The 15,441-nt window shown below is 41.4% G+C and overlaps 2 protein-coding genes across 2 annotated transcripts; both read left to right on the top strand.

Moving 5' to 3' along the window:
- The first annotated feature begins 422 nt into the window (after positions 1-422).
- Positions 423-9,802, top strand: aldh16a1 (aldehyde dehydrogenase 16 family, member A1). The gene is made up of 17 exons (XM_037088091.1): positions 423-512; positions 2,063-2,162; positions 2,395-2,521; positions 2,620-2,777; positions 2,895-2,972; positions 3,358-3,545; positions 3,648-3,806; positions 3,889-4,047; positions 4,502-4,658; positions 4,987-5,062; positions 5,394-5,499; positions 5,617-5,750; positions 5,897-6,067; positions 6,970-7,174; positions 7,286-7,471; positions 8,111-8,236; positions 8,404-9,802. Exons 1-17 carry the CDS (start codon positions 423-425, stop codon positions 8,569-8,571), a joined length of 2,388 nt encoding a protein of 795 aa, XP_036943986.1. The 3' UTR covers positions 8,572-9,802.
- Positions 9,803-12,430: 2,628 nt separating this feature from the next.
- On the top strand, positions 12,431-14,414 carry LOC119014431 (ferritin, middle subunit). Its single transcript, XM_037089598.1, has 4 exons — positions 12,431-12,744; positions 13,163-13,309; positions 13,710-13,835; positions 13,929-14,414. Exons 1-4 carry the CDS (start codon positions 12,643-12,645, stop codon positions 14,082-14,084), a joined length of 531 nt encoding a protein of 176 aa, XP_036945493.1. The 5' UTR covers positions 12,431-12,642; the 3' UTR covers positions 14,085-14,414.
- Positions 14,415-15,441: the final 1,027 nt, after the last annotated feature.

Here is a 15,441-nt window from a genome sequence, read left to right as displayed (position 1 = left end):
AACTCGTCAGGCGTTGCGCAATACGGAGCGGAGTCCCCAGCAAAAAATAAAATATTTCTAAAACTGCTGTCTGTAGCTTACAAAATCAGTCAACACTAAGTTTTTGTTGCTTCTGATAAATTAGCCTGGGGCTCTAATGAACCGTTAGGAAACTGCACACAACACCGGAAGTAGGCAGGAGTGAACGCTCTCGCTCTACAAATTCGTGTCTACCGCGCAAGTCTCAAGCTGTCTTAGTGGGAGGGAAGCTAGCACGTTGCATTTGACGTGGAGTGGGACCTCACTTTCATTCCTGCTAGCTAATTCTCTGTAGTTTCTTGCTGGAAACAACCTTCAAAGTTAAGATTTTCACCGTGAACGCCACCCAGAAACGAATACAAGGCGCAGAGGAGGATTAGCTTCCAGACTGACTCGTAACTATTATGGCTGGTAACACCATCAAGACAGTGCACGATATTTTTCAAAGCATGGAGTACGGACCTGCAGCAACTCCCAGCTATGCCACTGCACAGGTAAAGTTATCAACATAATTTACAACAGAGAAGTAGTGACGGCCGTGGTTGACATAAATATATGTTTAGCTGCGTATCGGCAAATATTAGCTTGTTCTACTGCTCACTTATGTTAGCCTATTCCTGTGAGACTGTCTGACCCATGTGAAGTTCATTAACTCTTAGCTGTCTGTAACTCACAAGGCTAACATGTGACCCGTGTACAGTTGTTGATTATGAAATGTCAAGGGTGCAGCCAGATGTTAGGACACACATTTCCATTTCAGGGAAATCTAATCCACTGATTTTTATTTTTTTTTTGGATAATTTATTCACATTCATCCATCCATTCATCCATCACAGATAGGAGCTCTAGGGCTTGGACTACCGGTGTAGGCTAGGATTAGATTCAGGGATGATTCAGATTATCTGCTGGGTGTGTAGATGTTTGTTTGTCTAGGATCAGGAAAATGTTCAGATGTCACAGTGTCTTGGTAGATGTTTAATTTGATGAAACTGCTCCAAGGCCAAGATTGGTGCATAGTTGACCTCATCCCTGCAGTTTCTCTTTCTGCTGTAAGGAGAAAGATGTAGCTGTGCAATATTACAGTGTGATATCAGAGGAGCTTTAGTCCGGCTGAAAAGGTTGTCAAGTGAAGATGAGCCTGGTTATGCAGAGAGATGGGTCAACTCTGCACTTTGCTCTTCTGTCTGTAAATAGTTGACACACTGCCTGTCCTACCTGCCTTTTATCAGTGACCGTCCCGCAGAGGTGGTGTCTTCCTGGCCAATAAACTGCGAGCATAGTTTTTGGGTCTGTTTCATGTACAGTGTCAGATCTGCCGCATTTAGAGGCATTATAGCAAGACGTTTATATTGTTGTGTCGATGGTAACCAGCAGTGTTATAAAAGTACCCAGTATACAAGTATACACTATACATATATGGAGCATTTTCTGCCAATACATGAAGTTTAGCATCGTACAAACGTATAAGTAAAAAAAAAAACATTTACATGTAGACCGAATTCTCTCAGTCAACTGTCTGATTATCAGTGTGGCTGACTATTGGATTTGATATTCACCATTTTTCTGATTAGTGTTGAATTACTATTTTCCTTTGTTTGTATTGCTGATAAAAATGAATAAATAAAACATGCTGCTTTCTTACAAGCAGTATGCAAAGTCACTGTTAACTAAAGCTATTGAATAAATGTAGTGGAATAAAGATTTTGATATTTGCTTCCAGAATCGTAGTGGAATGGAAGTAAAAAGTGGCAGAAAACCGAAATTCTCCACACGTTCTACTTGCCACAGAATTTCATGAAAGCAACAATCTGATCCCACGTGGGTCTTCATCAGGTCGCACGGCTGTGATGGCAAGTGTGCCTCACCATCCAAACTGTCCAGGATCATAAACATCCTAAAAATAGATTAACAGTGAAGTACGCAAGAGTATTATGCAAGGAACAACAGAAATGTAAAAGTCATGTACTGACGCTGCAGCCACATGTCATCCTTACAACTGGTTTTGGGCTTTCTCCTTGTAAACTGTTACTCTCTCCTCTGTCAGGCCTGGCTGGATCACCATTCCCGTTCTCTGGGTCTGTTCATCGATGGCAAGTTTGTTTGTCCAGCAGACAGACAGAGGCGCCCCCTTACTGATTCTAAAGGTAAGTGCAGCCTGAGTTAGGAGCACAAAGAAAACCTGTGCAGCTTAGACTCGCTTCTAATTCAGCTTCATCACCCCCTTCTATTTAAAGTAGGGCTGAACGATATGACCTTGAAATTGTATCATAATATTTTGTGGCCGTATCTCAATACATGATAAATATTATTGCCCAGCCCTCAAATTATTCAAAAAACTGACAACATTTATTTTTTTTTGCTCCTTTTGCTCTCCAGGTGTTGAGGTGTGCAGCACGGTTTGCGCCGTGGAGGACGACATTTCCCAGTGCGCCTCCTCCGCAGTGAACGGCTTCAAGGCCTGGAGTGTCCTGAGCTGCTACCAGAGGGCCAAAGTGCTGCTCAGGTAACCTCTCCTTTACACACTTCAGGACCCTCAGCACCAACTGTACCCCTGTCCTAATGTGGAGATCAACTTGTGTGTTACCTGCCCTCCACTAACAGGTTGGTTAGCGCTCTCGGGCAGCACGGCCAGTGTGTGTCGGAGCTGTGCGAGCTGTGTGGGGCCTCCTGCTCGTCCTCCACCCTCATCAGACAGCTGCAGTACTACAGCAGTTGGGCTCAGCTCAGAGACACTCTCATCACCAGCTGGACACCATTGGGTGAGGTGAAAGCAGGAGTGTTTACAATTTAGATAAAGTATTTATTATGTTTATTATATTGTTATGTTTTTGAATATATATATATATTTTTTTAATTCTGTTTTTCCTTTTTTCCAGGTGTGGTGGCAGTGGTTGTCTCTGATGACTGCTCTCTTTATTCCCTCATGCTCAAAGTCTTACCAGCACTGGCCATGGGTAACACACACGCAGACACTTTACTGATTAGATACACATCAAATTAGAGAAGGTTTCTTTTTCTAATGAAAACTAATGATTGCTTTCATTATTAATTAAAGAGCTTTCTCAATTTATTATTTGATCATTTAATTTTGGGGTGTATAAAACATCAGAAAACAGTTACCTGTTGTCCAAGATAAATTCAGCAAAAAGCTTCTTTTGTACAACCAACACTCCAAACTTTAAACTGCTTGAAATTATCAAAATATTTGCCAATTGACTGACTGATTCACTGGCTCATTGTGGCAGTTCTGATCTAATCCAAATTCTTTATTTGTTCGTGTTCATTCAAAAATGTTCTGTGAGGTGTTTGTGAGTTAAAATTGAATCTGCCTTCCCCTAGGCAACTCTGTCATCATCGTCCCTGGTCTGAACACCGCCCCTCCAGCGCTCCTATTGGCACAGCTTTTTATTGGAGCAGGACTTCCTGCCGGTGCTCTTAATGTTCTAACAGGAAGTGACGTGTCGCTGTGTGCTAAAGTGGCTCAGAACCCCAGTGTCAGCTATGTCACCTACAGCGGCAACAAGCAGGTGCGTGTGTGTACCTTTCTGTACATTTGTCATAAGGCCTTCAATACTGTTGTGAATATGAGTAATATTAACTAAACTGTAACAACAATGTTACTCTGTCAGGATGGGGTGATGCTGTGCAAGGCCACAGCAGGGATGGGCGTTCCACTCTCTGTCTCCCCCTGCATCGGCGCCACGTGTCCCTTCATCATCTTCGAGTCAGCTGACATTGACAGCGCAGTGGATGGAGTGATAGAGACTGCCTTCAAGAAGAAAAGAGAGGTGATGTGCACAAATAAGTGTGACGTGCCATTCTGTCAGACCACCGTGTCTCCAACTGTCCTCTCTTTCTCCCTCCCCTCAGGTCCACTGGGTGCTGTGTGTGCAGGAGAGCATTGTGGACAATGTTGTGACCCGTCTCAGGCTCCGTATGGCAGGGATGAAGTGTGTGGCCCTGCACAGTGACAGAGACAGAGTCCTGGTGGATGCTGCTATCCAAGAAGCTCAGCAGCAGGGGGCCAAGGTGAGTCAGAACCACTTATTTTGGTTGATTTTCTGGTTTTCTGGTTTTTCTTTCTTAATATTTGAAATAAAACAGACTATATTGCTTTATGTAGTGTTAGCTTGCTAACTTTGTTAGCAGTAGTTTGGCGGCTAAAATGCTTTAGCTACTGTTACAAGAGGTTACACAGTGATAAGTCAACAGTATGCACTTTATTGATTGTTGCAGTCATTTGCACCTGCTGTCATTTTTGTATAACAAAAGTTAGTGTCAGGTAAGAGAGCTGGCTGAAAAAGATGGAGTTGTAGTGAGAAAAATGGGCAGTATTGTCAGGGAAAAATAGAGAATAGTTATAAATGATGAAGCCAAAATGTAGACAAATGAAGAAAAATTTTAAAACAGTAATGAGTGGTAACCAACAGGTTTCTTACATAGTTACTGAAAAACAGTTCTTTTTTTCTTCTCTGGTCTCCAGCTGATTCAGCCCTGCAGTGTCCCCCCGTCAGGTGCCCAGTACCCTCCCACGGTACTCTGTGGGGCGGCCCCCCCTTCTCCGTTTGTTGTCTGCCCCGCCCCGGGACCACTGCTGCCTCTCATGACCTTTAGAACCCACACAGAAGGAGTGACCCTCGGTAGGAGAGCCTCTGTGGATGTAGATGCATGACTGAAGACAGATTTTGTAGTTACCGTTTGATGAATATCAACAGCTGTCTTAAAAAAAACTGAAAGTTCATTTTCAGTCTTTAGATGCTGTGTTTGAGACTTGTTAAAGATATAATGTAGCACTTTATCATCATTAATAGTTAGCAGTCGACTCTACATTGCTTTTCACACTGTTGTGGGTTTTTTTAGCTGGTTAACAGATGTTTCTTTGTTCAATGAAACCATTTTTATAGGATTTTTATATCTTCTGATATCAAATGTCTACTTGAACCATAGTAACTTCTTTCTTCTACATAGGAAACCACACTCCTCATGGCCAGGCCGCCTCTATCTGGACTGAAGACCTCACACTGGCACTGGAGACAGCCAGGAGGTGCATACACTTTCCTCTCACTCATTTTCCTCCACTTTCCCTTCTTCTCTTTATTCTTCCATCTTCCACTTACTTTTCTTGTATGTTTCTTTGCTTGTCCTCTTCAAAATCACCTCATCATCATCATGTCTTTTACTTTTTTTATTCCAATGATGGCTACATTCAATTTACCTGAGACACATCCAGGGCTCTGATATGATGTATGGTCACTAACTGGAGCCGAGCCCATTGCTAGCATTATTCTTTACACCAGTGTGTTTCCTGATGTGAAAAGTCAAACTGTCTGCTGTGAAAAGGACCTTTTACTTTAGTTATTTTCCTCTCTCCTCAGCCTGTCAGTTGGCTCTGTGTGGGTGAATTCCCACTCTGTGTCTGACCCCTGTATGCCGGTCTCTGGTCACAAAGACAGCGGCACCTGCGTCGATGGAGGACAGGAGGTAGGTTCCAGTAGTTCATCACACTGTAGCACTTTAACAGGAAACATTAACCCAACAGTTAATAACCAATATCAAGAGTCTTGTACTGTATGTTGACCTCCTTTCTGCTTTCTTCAGGGTCTGTACCAGTTCCTGTGTCTGCCCTCTTCTTCTCCTCCTCTCCCTCGCTCCTCCCCTGTCTCTATGGACTACTCAACCTTTGGAACAGCATCATGCCCGGCTATCATTCCTGATGATTCAGACCCCGCCAGGTGGGCTTGTAGTGCTCCCTTTACTTTACTAGTCTTGTTGACAAGATATTGCAAGTTATCATGTTGATGATTTTCTCTGCTTTTGTCAATTCTACCCATCTATCTGTCCACATGTATCACTCCCTTTCACCCTCTTCTCTTCCCAGTGCTCCTAAGCACTACCTGCAATTTGTCGGCGGTAAAGCTTGCAAATCAGTGTCTGGCTGCAGTCTGGCTGTGCAGTCCCCAGGGGGCAGCGGTGTGTTAGCCTACTGTCCAGATGGAGGCAGGAAAGATGTCCGTAATGCTGTGGAGGCGGCTATCAAAGTACAGCCTGGGTGAGTGCTTTGCCACACAAACATACACAAACGATTGCAAGTCAGTCGATCAAAGTCCATCCGAAAAGCTGAAATTAGTTCATGTTGTGTCACATAACCCAGACCCAGATAACATGCATTTATTGTGCAGCACATAAAGGAAGTGGTAAGATGTCGGCATGATTTGCTCACCAAACTAACTTAACAGAGCATAAGAGAAATCTGCATTTAATGTGGATCACTCACGCTGGGCAAATATCTTATCCACTCAGGAGGTATCAGTTAGTATTTGTGCCAGTGATACTCCAGTAGGTCAAGTCAGTGCTTACTTGAGGATCAGTCAGTCATTCTGACCACAGTTTATCATTATCTCCTTCATCTGAGAGCAAATTAGATGTGTGGCTCTCACATTCCATGCCAAGGGCCTTCCCCAAAAACAACCCAACAAAAAACCTCTTCCTCTTACTCATAGATAGATCACTGTGAACTCGTCAGCAAAGAGATTTGTTCAGTTTGGCCCAGGCTTAAAACCTTCACCTACTCCCAGCTAAAATATAACACCCGCTGATAAAGCTTGACAGGGCTTTAAAACTTTTCCCGTGTGAAGTTTAACCATCATCAAGGTCATGTTGGCTTTCAGACTCACACAGAGATGGTCATGTTTACAATCCAGATAGGTATCAAGGTATTTCACAACACAGTGGGCTGCGTGTGTTTATCACGAGTCAAGGTTGAACTTGTTGCAAATCTGCTGAGTCATACACAGTGTAAAGTACATGAGTGTCAAACAGAGTTTAATTACTTTAAAATCCAATAAACACACAGCTCTTTTTGTTAATACATATCAAAATAATAGAATGCAATACAGGAACTAAACACAAAAGTGGTCACACTTTTCTTTTAACATCCTTCCCCTCCTCTAGCTGGATGAAGAAGAGCCCCTCTGCACGTGCTCAGTCACTCTACTCTCTGGCTAAGGGTCTGGAGGCAAAGAGGCGGGACATAGCTGCGTCAATCAACGTCCAGTCTGGTGTTTCAATGGATGAGGCTGAGAAGGAGGTAGAGCTCAGCATAGCCAGGCTCAGTGATTGGGCGGCTTACTGTGACAAAGTCCAAGGTGGAGCTCTGGTGAGGCTTTTTGTAATATTATACAAAATGAACAAATTAAATGATTGCCAAGAAGATTAGTAATAATAGCTGATCCCCAAACTTACATCTTGTTGCGTCCATCTCCTTCAGCCTATGCCACAATCCGGCTCTGCTCTGTCCTTCCCTGAAGCCCTGGGAGTTGTGGGGGTTGTCCTCCCTGACAACAATCCCCTCCTCTCCATGGTAACACTTCTTGGGGCAGCCATTGCCACAGGTAATGCCGTTGTCATGGTTCCGTGTCAGAAGTATCCACTACCAGCCTTGGCATTCATTCAGGTACGTGTTAAGAGAGAAGACCTTTTGCACTTTTCAACACAAAAGTTAGAAAATGCTTCACAATAAAACCATCAAATGCTCAGTCTCTGAGCATTTATTCATTTCTCAGCTCTTTCAAAGGATAAAATGCTATAACTGGCAATTATTAGGACAAAAAGTCTCAAAGTGCAATTTCATTAACCTGTTTGATTAGGAATCAACTCATAATATTTGGACCTCAATATCGACCTCAGTAAACTGCAAGTCACCACTTTTTTTTTTTTTTATGGATCTGCATGAAATTGTGCTTACTCGTAGATACCAGCTACCTAAAAACATATGTGTTTTTCATCAAGATCCTTGTATTATTGTTTGAGAAATAAACATTAATGTTGAAAAATGGCCGTGCAGCGTTAAGAAAGTGAGAAAGAATTCCTGGATCAGCCTCTTTATCCAGATCTGCATCAAAATTTAATAAGGTTTATTCTTAAAGTTTATTCTTACCTCCTTTGCAGAGGTAACAAAATAGTGCCAAGAACAGACTCTTGAGGTGCGCCATATTCCAAAGAGCTGCAGCAGACATGTTGCCAACCTGCACTGAGAGCAGTATACTTGTCTATGGATCTGTAAACACTCCCATTTCCTCATCTTCCTCCTCAGGTGCTCCAATCTTCAGACCTGCCAGCAGGTTTAGTAAATATCATTACAGGAGGCAGAGACCAGATGACAGTGGCTCTGGCTAATCACAGTGTCATCAAGGCCATCTGGTACTGGGGCAGCGCTGAGGTAAGGACTAAACACCAGCACATAGACCACGGTTCAGATTTTGTCGAAGGCCAGGGCACAGCTCCCCCAGAACGCAGGATTCTATTAACAATACCCAGGATTAAAAACAGACCCAGTCCTACAAAGTACAATCATCTTCACCACTGCTATCTGACTTTCCACCATAGGGCTGTCAGTACCTCCAGTACACCTGCACCAGTCCTCTGAAAACACTGAGGCTCTTCTGCCAGAAGGATGATGAAGGAAAAGACTGGACTCAGTCTCACCCCTCATTCATGGAAGAGATGTGGAGAAATGCTGTCCAGTGGAAGAGTGTCTGGATTCCTACTGCATAAGAAGACCGAGGGAGGGAGAATAAAAGATGGTGACAAGAAAGAAGGGGGAGAGTTGCAGATATCTGCTGATTCAACATCAGCATGTAAATAACTGCTGGATGTAGATTTAAACGGAAGGAGCAAAGATTAGCCGTCACTGTAAATCATGAGATATTGGTGAACAATATCCAGACAACAATTAATAATAATGATGATACTAATTATAAGATGTAGTTAACTGTGTGAAGTGCCTTCCTCCATAGTTACTGTTGCTGCACTTGTCAAATGCCTTCCTTGACTTTAAGAGAATGGCTCTGGCCACTTGTTGCTAGAATTAACAAAGTGTGTATTCTGATACATAATAAAGTGAAGGCCAGGATTTGTTAAGCAGCCTTTAAGTGATTGAGAAGAATGAGAAAGGTAGAGCCAAAACATATTAACAGGAGAGACCACAGAGAGTGAGTCTGGCTTACATTTTGCTAATATGTAACAAAACAAACATACAAACCTAGACAGGAGATTTTGAAAGTATTAAGCTAAAATTCTTAAACTTACTTTGATGAAGGTCGTATGTAAGCAGCACTATTGATGTATTAAAGTGAGATAAAAAAAAAAAAACTGTCAGTGATATCAAAAATCTACAAGGGGAAATTGTCATATCATGTTCGTTCTTTATGATGAAGACAGCCATTCTGCAATCGTATAAACGATACTGATGACTTTCTACCTCTGTCCTCTTGCTGTTTACTATTTAGTTACATTTGTTTTTCCAGGCAGACATTCAGGTAGCAGAGTCCTGAAATGGTATTCAGAAAGCTACAGATGTTTTTCAAGTGCCACGGAGAAAAACGGTTAAATTTGTAATTGTTGAAATAAAATATATAAGTTGTAGTTAAAATGTTTAACTATTTTTTTTTTTTTTTTTTTTTTTTTTAACCACAAAAACATCACTTTTTGCAATATACAACTTGAAACCTGTTCTGCCTTAGAGTTCTATCAATAACTGAACGATATGTAAACTCAATCCAAATATGCCAATCAAGTGTACTGTATATCTCTATCACTGTACAATAAACTAGCTTTTATCCTTGGAGGTACACTTAATGCAAACATTCCTAGTAAAATATAGCTCTCCATGTTCAAGTTAACATTGTAAAAAATATAAAATCTGTGTATGTTTTTCCAGAGTATGACACTGTGAGTCTCACTGTCTTAAAGCCCAAATAAAACATGTGATCATTTCATTGATTTATACATTCTACTGTCTTTTTTTTTAAATTCTTCTGTCTTTGGTGATCCCTTAATGATCCCTTAATAATCTGCTGGGATCTAAGACCAAACACCTGCTAAACCAATGAAGTCCTTGTCAGATTTATTATGTGTTTAGTGGTAAGTAGCAAGTGATTGCTAACACGCTTCACTCAGATACTCAGCATGGTGAACATTGTATCATTTTAACGTCAGCATTTTAGCATTGCCAGTGTGTGCATGCTAGAATGCTAACATTAGCATTAGCTCAAAGCACCACTCAGAGAGCCATGGTTGACTCTTGAAGTCTGTACTGACAGAGTCGTTCGATTTACATAGATTTATCCAGTAATTGGTTGATGAGTACTTGGCCTACAATGTTATCAGTATTGATATTTTCACTAAAACAGGGGTGTTGTCATTTCTAGAAATGAGTCATCGTTAATGGTATCAATTCAAACGACCAGCCAGTGAAAATGCTTAATAATTATTAAGTTAGGACCACTGAGGAAACAGGACTGCTGTCATCCTAGCTCAGAAAGAAAAAAACATCAACAATGAAAGTAAAAGTCAGACAGACCCAAATCACTGATATCTGAAGCCTAACTTATTATCAGGTTTAATGTCAATTTATGAGAGTTTTCTATCTTTCATGTGTAAAATCACTGGCAGGTGATAAAATAACTGATGAGAAGTGTTGAGAAATGAATCTGCTTAATGGTTTTTGAATTATATATTTGAATGTAGCTCATTTTATAACTATTACTCGGTATTACTAACACACTGAAATATTCAAATATGTGGATTGTAGTGATAGGCCTGCTCACGCTGGTTAAAGAATACATGGTCAGTAACTCTTAGTTATCAGTTCCCTTTTTAATTTGGTTCCTTTTTTATTTTCCCAAACTGGTTCCAGCCAGCCGAGCACTGAGGTAAACTTCCAGACATCCTGGTCACAAGACTCCTCCCACCCACCGTCACCCTAACCAAAAGCAGAAGAAAGAAACAGGAAGGGTGGCCTATAAACTGGGGAAATGCTGAGTCACAACAGTGACACAGCAAGATCTTCAGTTGAACCTGATACAACTTTTGACTCAAGACCGGCTTCTCAGGTTGCATGACACAGCACAAAATAAGGATGGGTGCTGTCTAAATTACACTTTACAAGAATGTGAAAATAAGATATAAAGTGAGTACAGACACACATTATGATGAAATGGTGTGTGTAACATCTAAAGCTGACATTATATACAACCTTTTTAAAGCTGAGGACTTCTACCAAGTGTTAGTGTCAGTGCACAACCTGTCCTGTTTTTATAATTCTATAGAAAGTACCTCTCCCAGAGTTCAGGAATGTGTTACATCAGTAGAGACATGCCTGCAATGTAGTGGTGATGTGAAGCTTGTAGCACTCAATGTTCAAGATTAAAAGTGTGTGTGACTTCTTCTTCAGTAGTGTTGACATTTTTCCAATACATGTCTCCTTAAACAGAAATAATTCAACAGTCCAGGTAAGATTTCATTTAGCTGTTGGAAAATAATGTTCTGCGAAGTGGTGAGATACAGAGAACAGTGTTTTGTAAATAGAACCACTCTCCATGTGATAAGATCGGGTGCTGAACAAAGCACTGGTCCAGGCTGACAGTGCACCTGGGCTTGGCTCTTTAAACACAGTACAGCACGACAGTGGAAAACTACTGGCTCACAGTGCTATTTCACTTTATTATAGGGGCAATCAAGTTTATATGGAAAAAGGCCTCTCAGTCCATGTCTGCAATCTGCAATCTGTTTTTTAACCATTCTTAAAAGCAAATTGGCTGATCATGAACACAACATGTTACTATTCAAAAGTCAGTTCTGAACAAACAGTACATATTCTACAATTGACCCTACAGTCTAAGATCTAAACCATCCTTTTCAGGTAGAATAAATGTCAGTGATCTGGGTCTGATGGTGACCAAATTAGATGATAACGTTTTACCCGAGAAAAAAAAAAAAAAAGAAGCAACTTTTCTCACAAACACGTTGTGAATACAGTTGTTTCTTTTTTTTCAGCTATGGAACGCACTGTTCAGACTCTGTAGTGTCTCCCAACAGTGCTGTGGTATTGAGTAATGCAATAAAAACCACCTTGGTCGAAAACACGTTATCAGCAGTTTTTAGGTGTCACCATGAGGTAAAACAAGTTCAAGTGACCAATCGCCATGTTCTATAGATTGCCTTTCGTGTTCATAAATTATTTAATAATGTTTGTCATTTGCAGTTCTGTGTTCATGTGTTTAACAGAAACAATATGGACATAATTCTTTATGTCCAGTTGTAGTTAATCTTTATATAGGTGTATACTGTTCTTGTTAGACAAAGGGAAAATGACAACTTCACAACTTGATCTCAGATATGATGCCGTTTATTGTCTCTTCAAACAACAAAGGTGCTGAGTCATTATAGGTGTGCTGTTGCCACAACAAATCAATGAAATATGCAGGGGCAAAAAAAAATGCAACCTCACCCTTTACCTCACACTGCAGATCAGCCACCGTCATGTGCTCCCTGATTGGCGGAAATGTGCACACTGACGTTACGTCTGTCACGAGGTTTCCTCCGGGGTATAAATACAAGGAGCGACTCCACTGCCATTTCACAACAGGGAAGAAACGTAGAGGAGTTCTTGCTTCAACAGTGTTTGAACGGAACTTCTTCCGTCGTCCCACTTTTTGCTCAACTCGCCTGCATTCCGGACACGAGAAGCCTTCAATACTTGAACACTACTGAAAAAAGAAATCGCCGTGAAGCTATTTTTGTACCGTTTTGTTAAGAAAAAGCACAAGAAAAACGCCAGCCAAAATGGAGTCCCAAGTGCGTCAGAACTACCACCGCGACAGCGAGGCTGCAATCAACCGGATGGTCAACATGGAGCTGTTTGCCTCTTACACCTACACTTCTATGGTGAGAAATAACATTTTGAATTTTATCTAACGGTATACATGTAAAAATGAGTATTGGGAAGTAAAATGTTGTGTAATGTGTATACATTCTTGGCGTATAACTGTTACGTAGTGCAGCATTTCAATAGTGGCTAGTTTCCTGGATGTTTATCGGTGATTGGCAGGCTGCTAGACAATAGTGGCAGCCCTAACGAAAAAGTGCTGTGTCATGCTTAGCTGCGTGTTTTCCCACCCCTTCATCTCCTAACCCAGTGCTTATCACTGGCCGAAGCTACTAGGAGTCATGACTCAATGTGACAGCTCACTGTCTGGCTGCGTAACTACTGTTTGTCATAACGTTTCTGTTTTGGGCCAAATAATGATGGGTGCCGTCTCCTCCTAATAACTGCCTTTGTCATCCTGTCTGTCCCCCTCCACAGGCCTTCTACTTCTCCCGTGACGATGTGGCCCTTGGAGGCTTCTCCCACTTTTTCAAGGAGAACAGTGAGGAGGAGAGGGAGCATGCTGAGAAGCTGCTGTCCTTCCAGAACAAGAGAGGAGGACGCATCTTCCTCCAGGATGTCAAGGTTGGTTGAGAATTGGTCCTGTGTGGACATGTCTTGCCACACCCAGTGTGTATTGTACAGGTGGAATTGCTTCTGCCAAATCTTATATTCTGTGAAAGTTGTACTATTATTCAGCAAAATATTCAGCATCTGTATTATATTGATATTTATCTTGGCTCTAATTTTAGTAGCGGTCTACTTGGCCACTAATACAGCGCATGTTTTCCTAAATCATGCCTGAATTAAACCTCTTTTCCTCTGTAATCAAATACCAGAGTTGATCCTCTGAGCTTGTAATGACACAGAGGGTGATGAATGGCAGAAATAGTAGTACTACTGGTGACTCATACGATTTGTGCTCTGTGTAAACAAGACTTAATGAGTGTTCAGTCTGCTGTAATTGAATGTTTCTCCTCTGTAGAAACCAGAGCGTGACGAGTGGGGAAGTGGGCTGGAGGCCATGCAGTGCGCCCTGCAGCTGGAGAAGAATGTCAACCAGGCCCTGCTGGACCTGCACAAGCTGGCGTCTGACCACGTAGATCCTCATGTAAGTTGTTTGAAGATTCAGTTAATGCTACACTGATGCCTTAGAGATGCCTACCTTTTTTACCAATCTAACATTTGTTTTTTGTGTCCTCAGCTGTGTGACTTCCTGGAGACCCACTACCTGAACGAGCAGGTGGAGGCCATCAAGAAGCTGGGCGACCACATCACCAACCTCACCCGCATGGATGCCCACAACAACAAGATGGCAGAGTACCTGTTTGACAAGCACACCCTGGGGAACAAGAGCTAAAAAAAAAAAAAAACCCAGGAATGAGCCTGTTTGTGAAAATTCTAAGACACGGGCTTTAAATGAAAAATGCCTCCAGCTGTTCATTCGCTGAGTGCAATGTAATGATTGACCTTTTACATTGAGTTCTAGCATGTTATGGTGGTGTCGCTGTTTTTTAAATGTCATAGAAGGATGGATGTTTAGACTTGAGTTTGGACTGGGGTTGTCATTTTTCTCAGCAGCTCTTGCTGTTTTCTGACTGCTGTCTAGTTCACCCCCCTTGTGACATTTCTAACACTTGTGGCGATGTTTCTGATCTGTTCCTAATCTGAATAAACATTTTGAGCTGGACTCTGGTGTCTGTCTGCATTTGTCAGATGACCTGTTCATCTTGACCTAAGGGTGAAGGGTAATATTTACTACAAATCCAACCAGAAGGCTGGCCTGGATATTTTGACTGTGTGCATTTTAAAACTGAATTGGTTAAAAAGCAGGGTCTCAGAACTCATCTGTAAAATGAAATGACCATCAGCTTAAAGGCTAATGTATCAAAGAATACACTTTGCCGTAATATGCTCACTACTAACAGCCCTTATTGTTTAAAAATATCATTCTTAATCCAGACTTTAACATCTGGATAACATACCTATGACCTCCTATTGTATGAAGACATATTGACCAGGAAGAATAATAACCCCAACACTTATCACCAAGCTATACCATTTCAAGTCACCGGAACCTCATTGTCTGGTTTGCTATTTGTCCTGGAGGATCACACCCTATCAGCAGGACATGATGGTACCTTTTTGACCCAAGGACACATTTCCTTTAACTGAATACACAAAATATTGCAAAAACAGCACATCACCAGTTCATTGCTGGCTGTCATTGTTCCAGACGTTACACTGATGATTAAGAGCTTAAATTTGAGAAGGCTGCATCGTCTTCAAGCATACAATTGTTTTCAGCTTGGACAAACTGTTATCAGCTAAGATCACCCCTCAGCAGTTTCTCTTCTTTTTATTTCTAACTAAAAATTAAAACTTGGCTGATTTGGAAGACGTCCACAGATCTGGGGTAAAGGTGACACCACAGTATAGAGATATTTTTTTACTTGTAAAGGTCATGCATTCAAATTAAGTAGAAGTCAGTACACAAGTCAGTACACATCTCAAGTATGAAACTAAAAGAAAATGCAGAATTGTCAATTTCAACATTACTATTATATTCAGATAATAAAGGTGGTTCATTCCCCACATGATTTATGCAGAGGAAAGTGTTAGCTGCAGACAGACAGCAGTTAATATGGTTAGTGAATAAAATCCCCAGATAGCGTGGTCAGGTTTGGTCTCCTGATTATTGACTTGACATGATTGTA

Source organism: Acanthopagrus latus, chromosome 23 (genome assembly GCF_904848185.1).
Source record: "Acanthopagrus latus isolate v.2019 chromosome 23, fAcaLat1.1, whole genome shotgun sequence".
NCBI classification, from domain to species: Eukaryota; Metazoa; Chordata; class Actinopteri; order Spariformes; family Sparidae; genus Acanthopagrus; species Acanthopagrus latus.
Note: the sequence above shows the minus strand (reverse complement) of the source record. Positions and strands in the feature narration are given on the sequence as shown.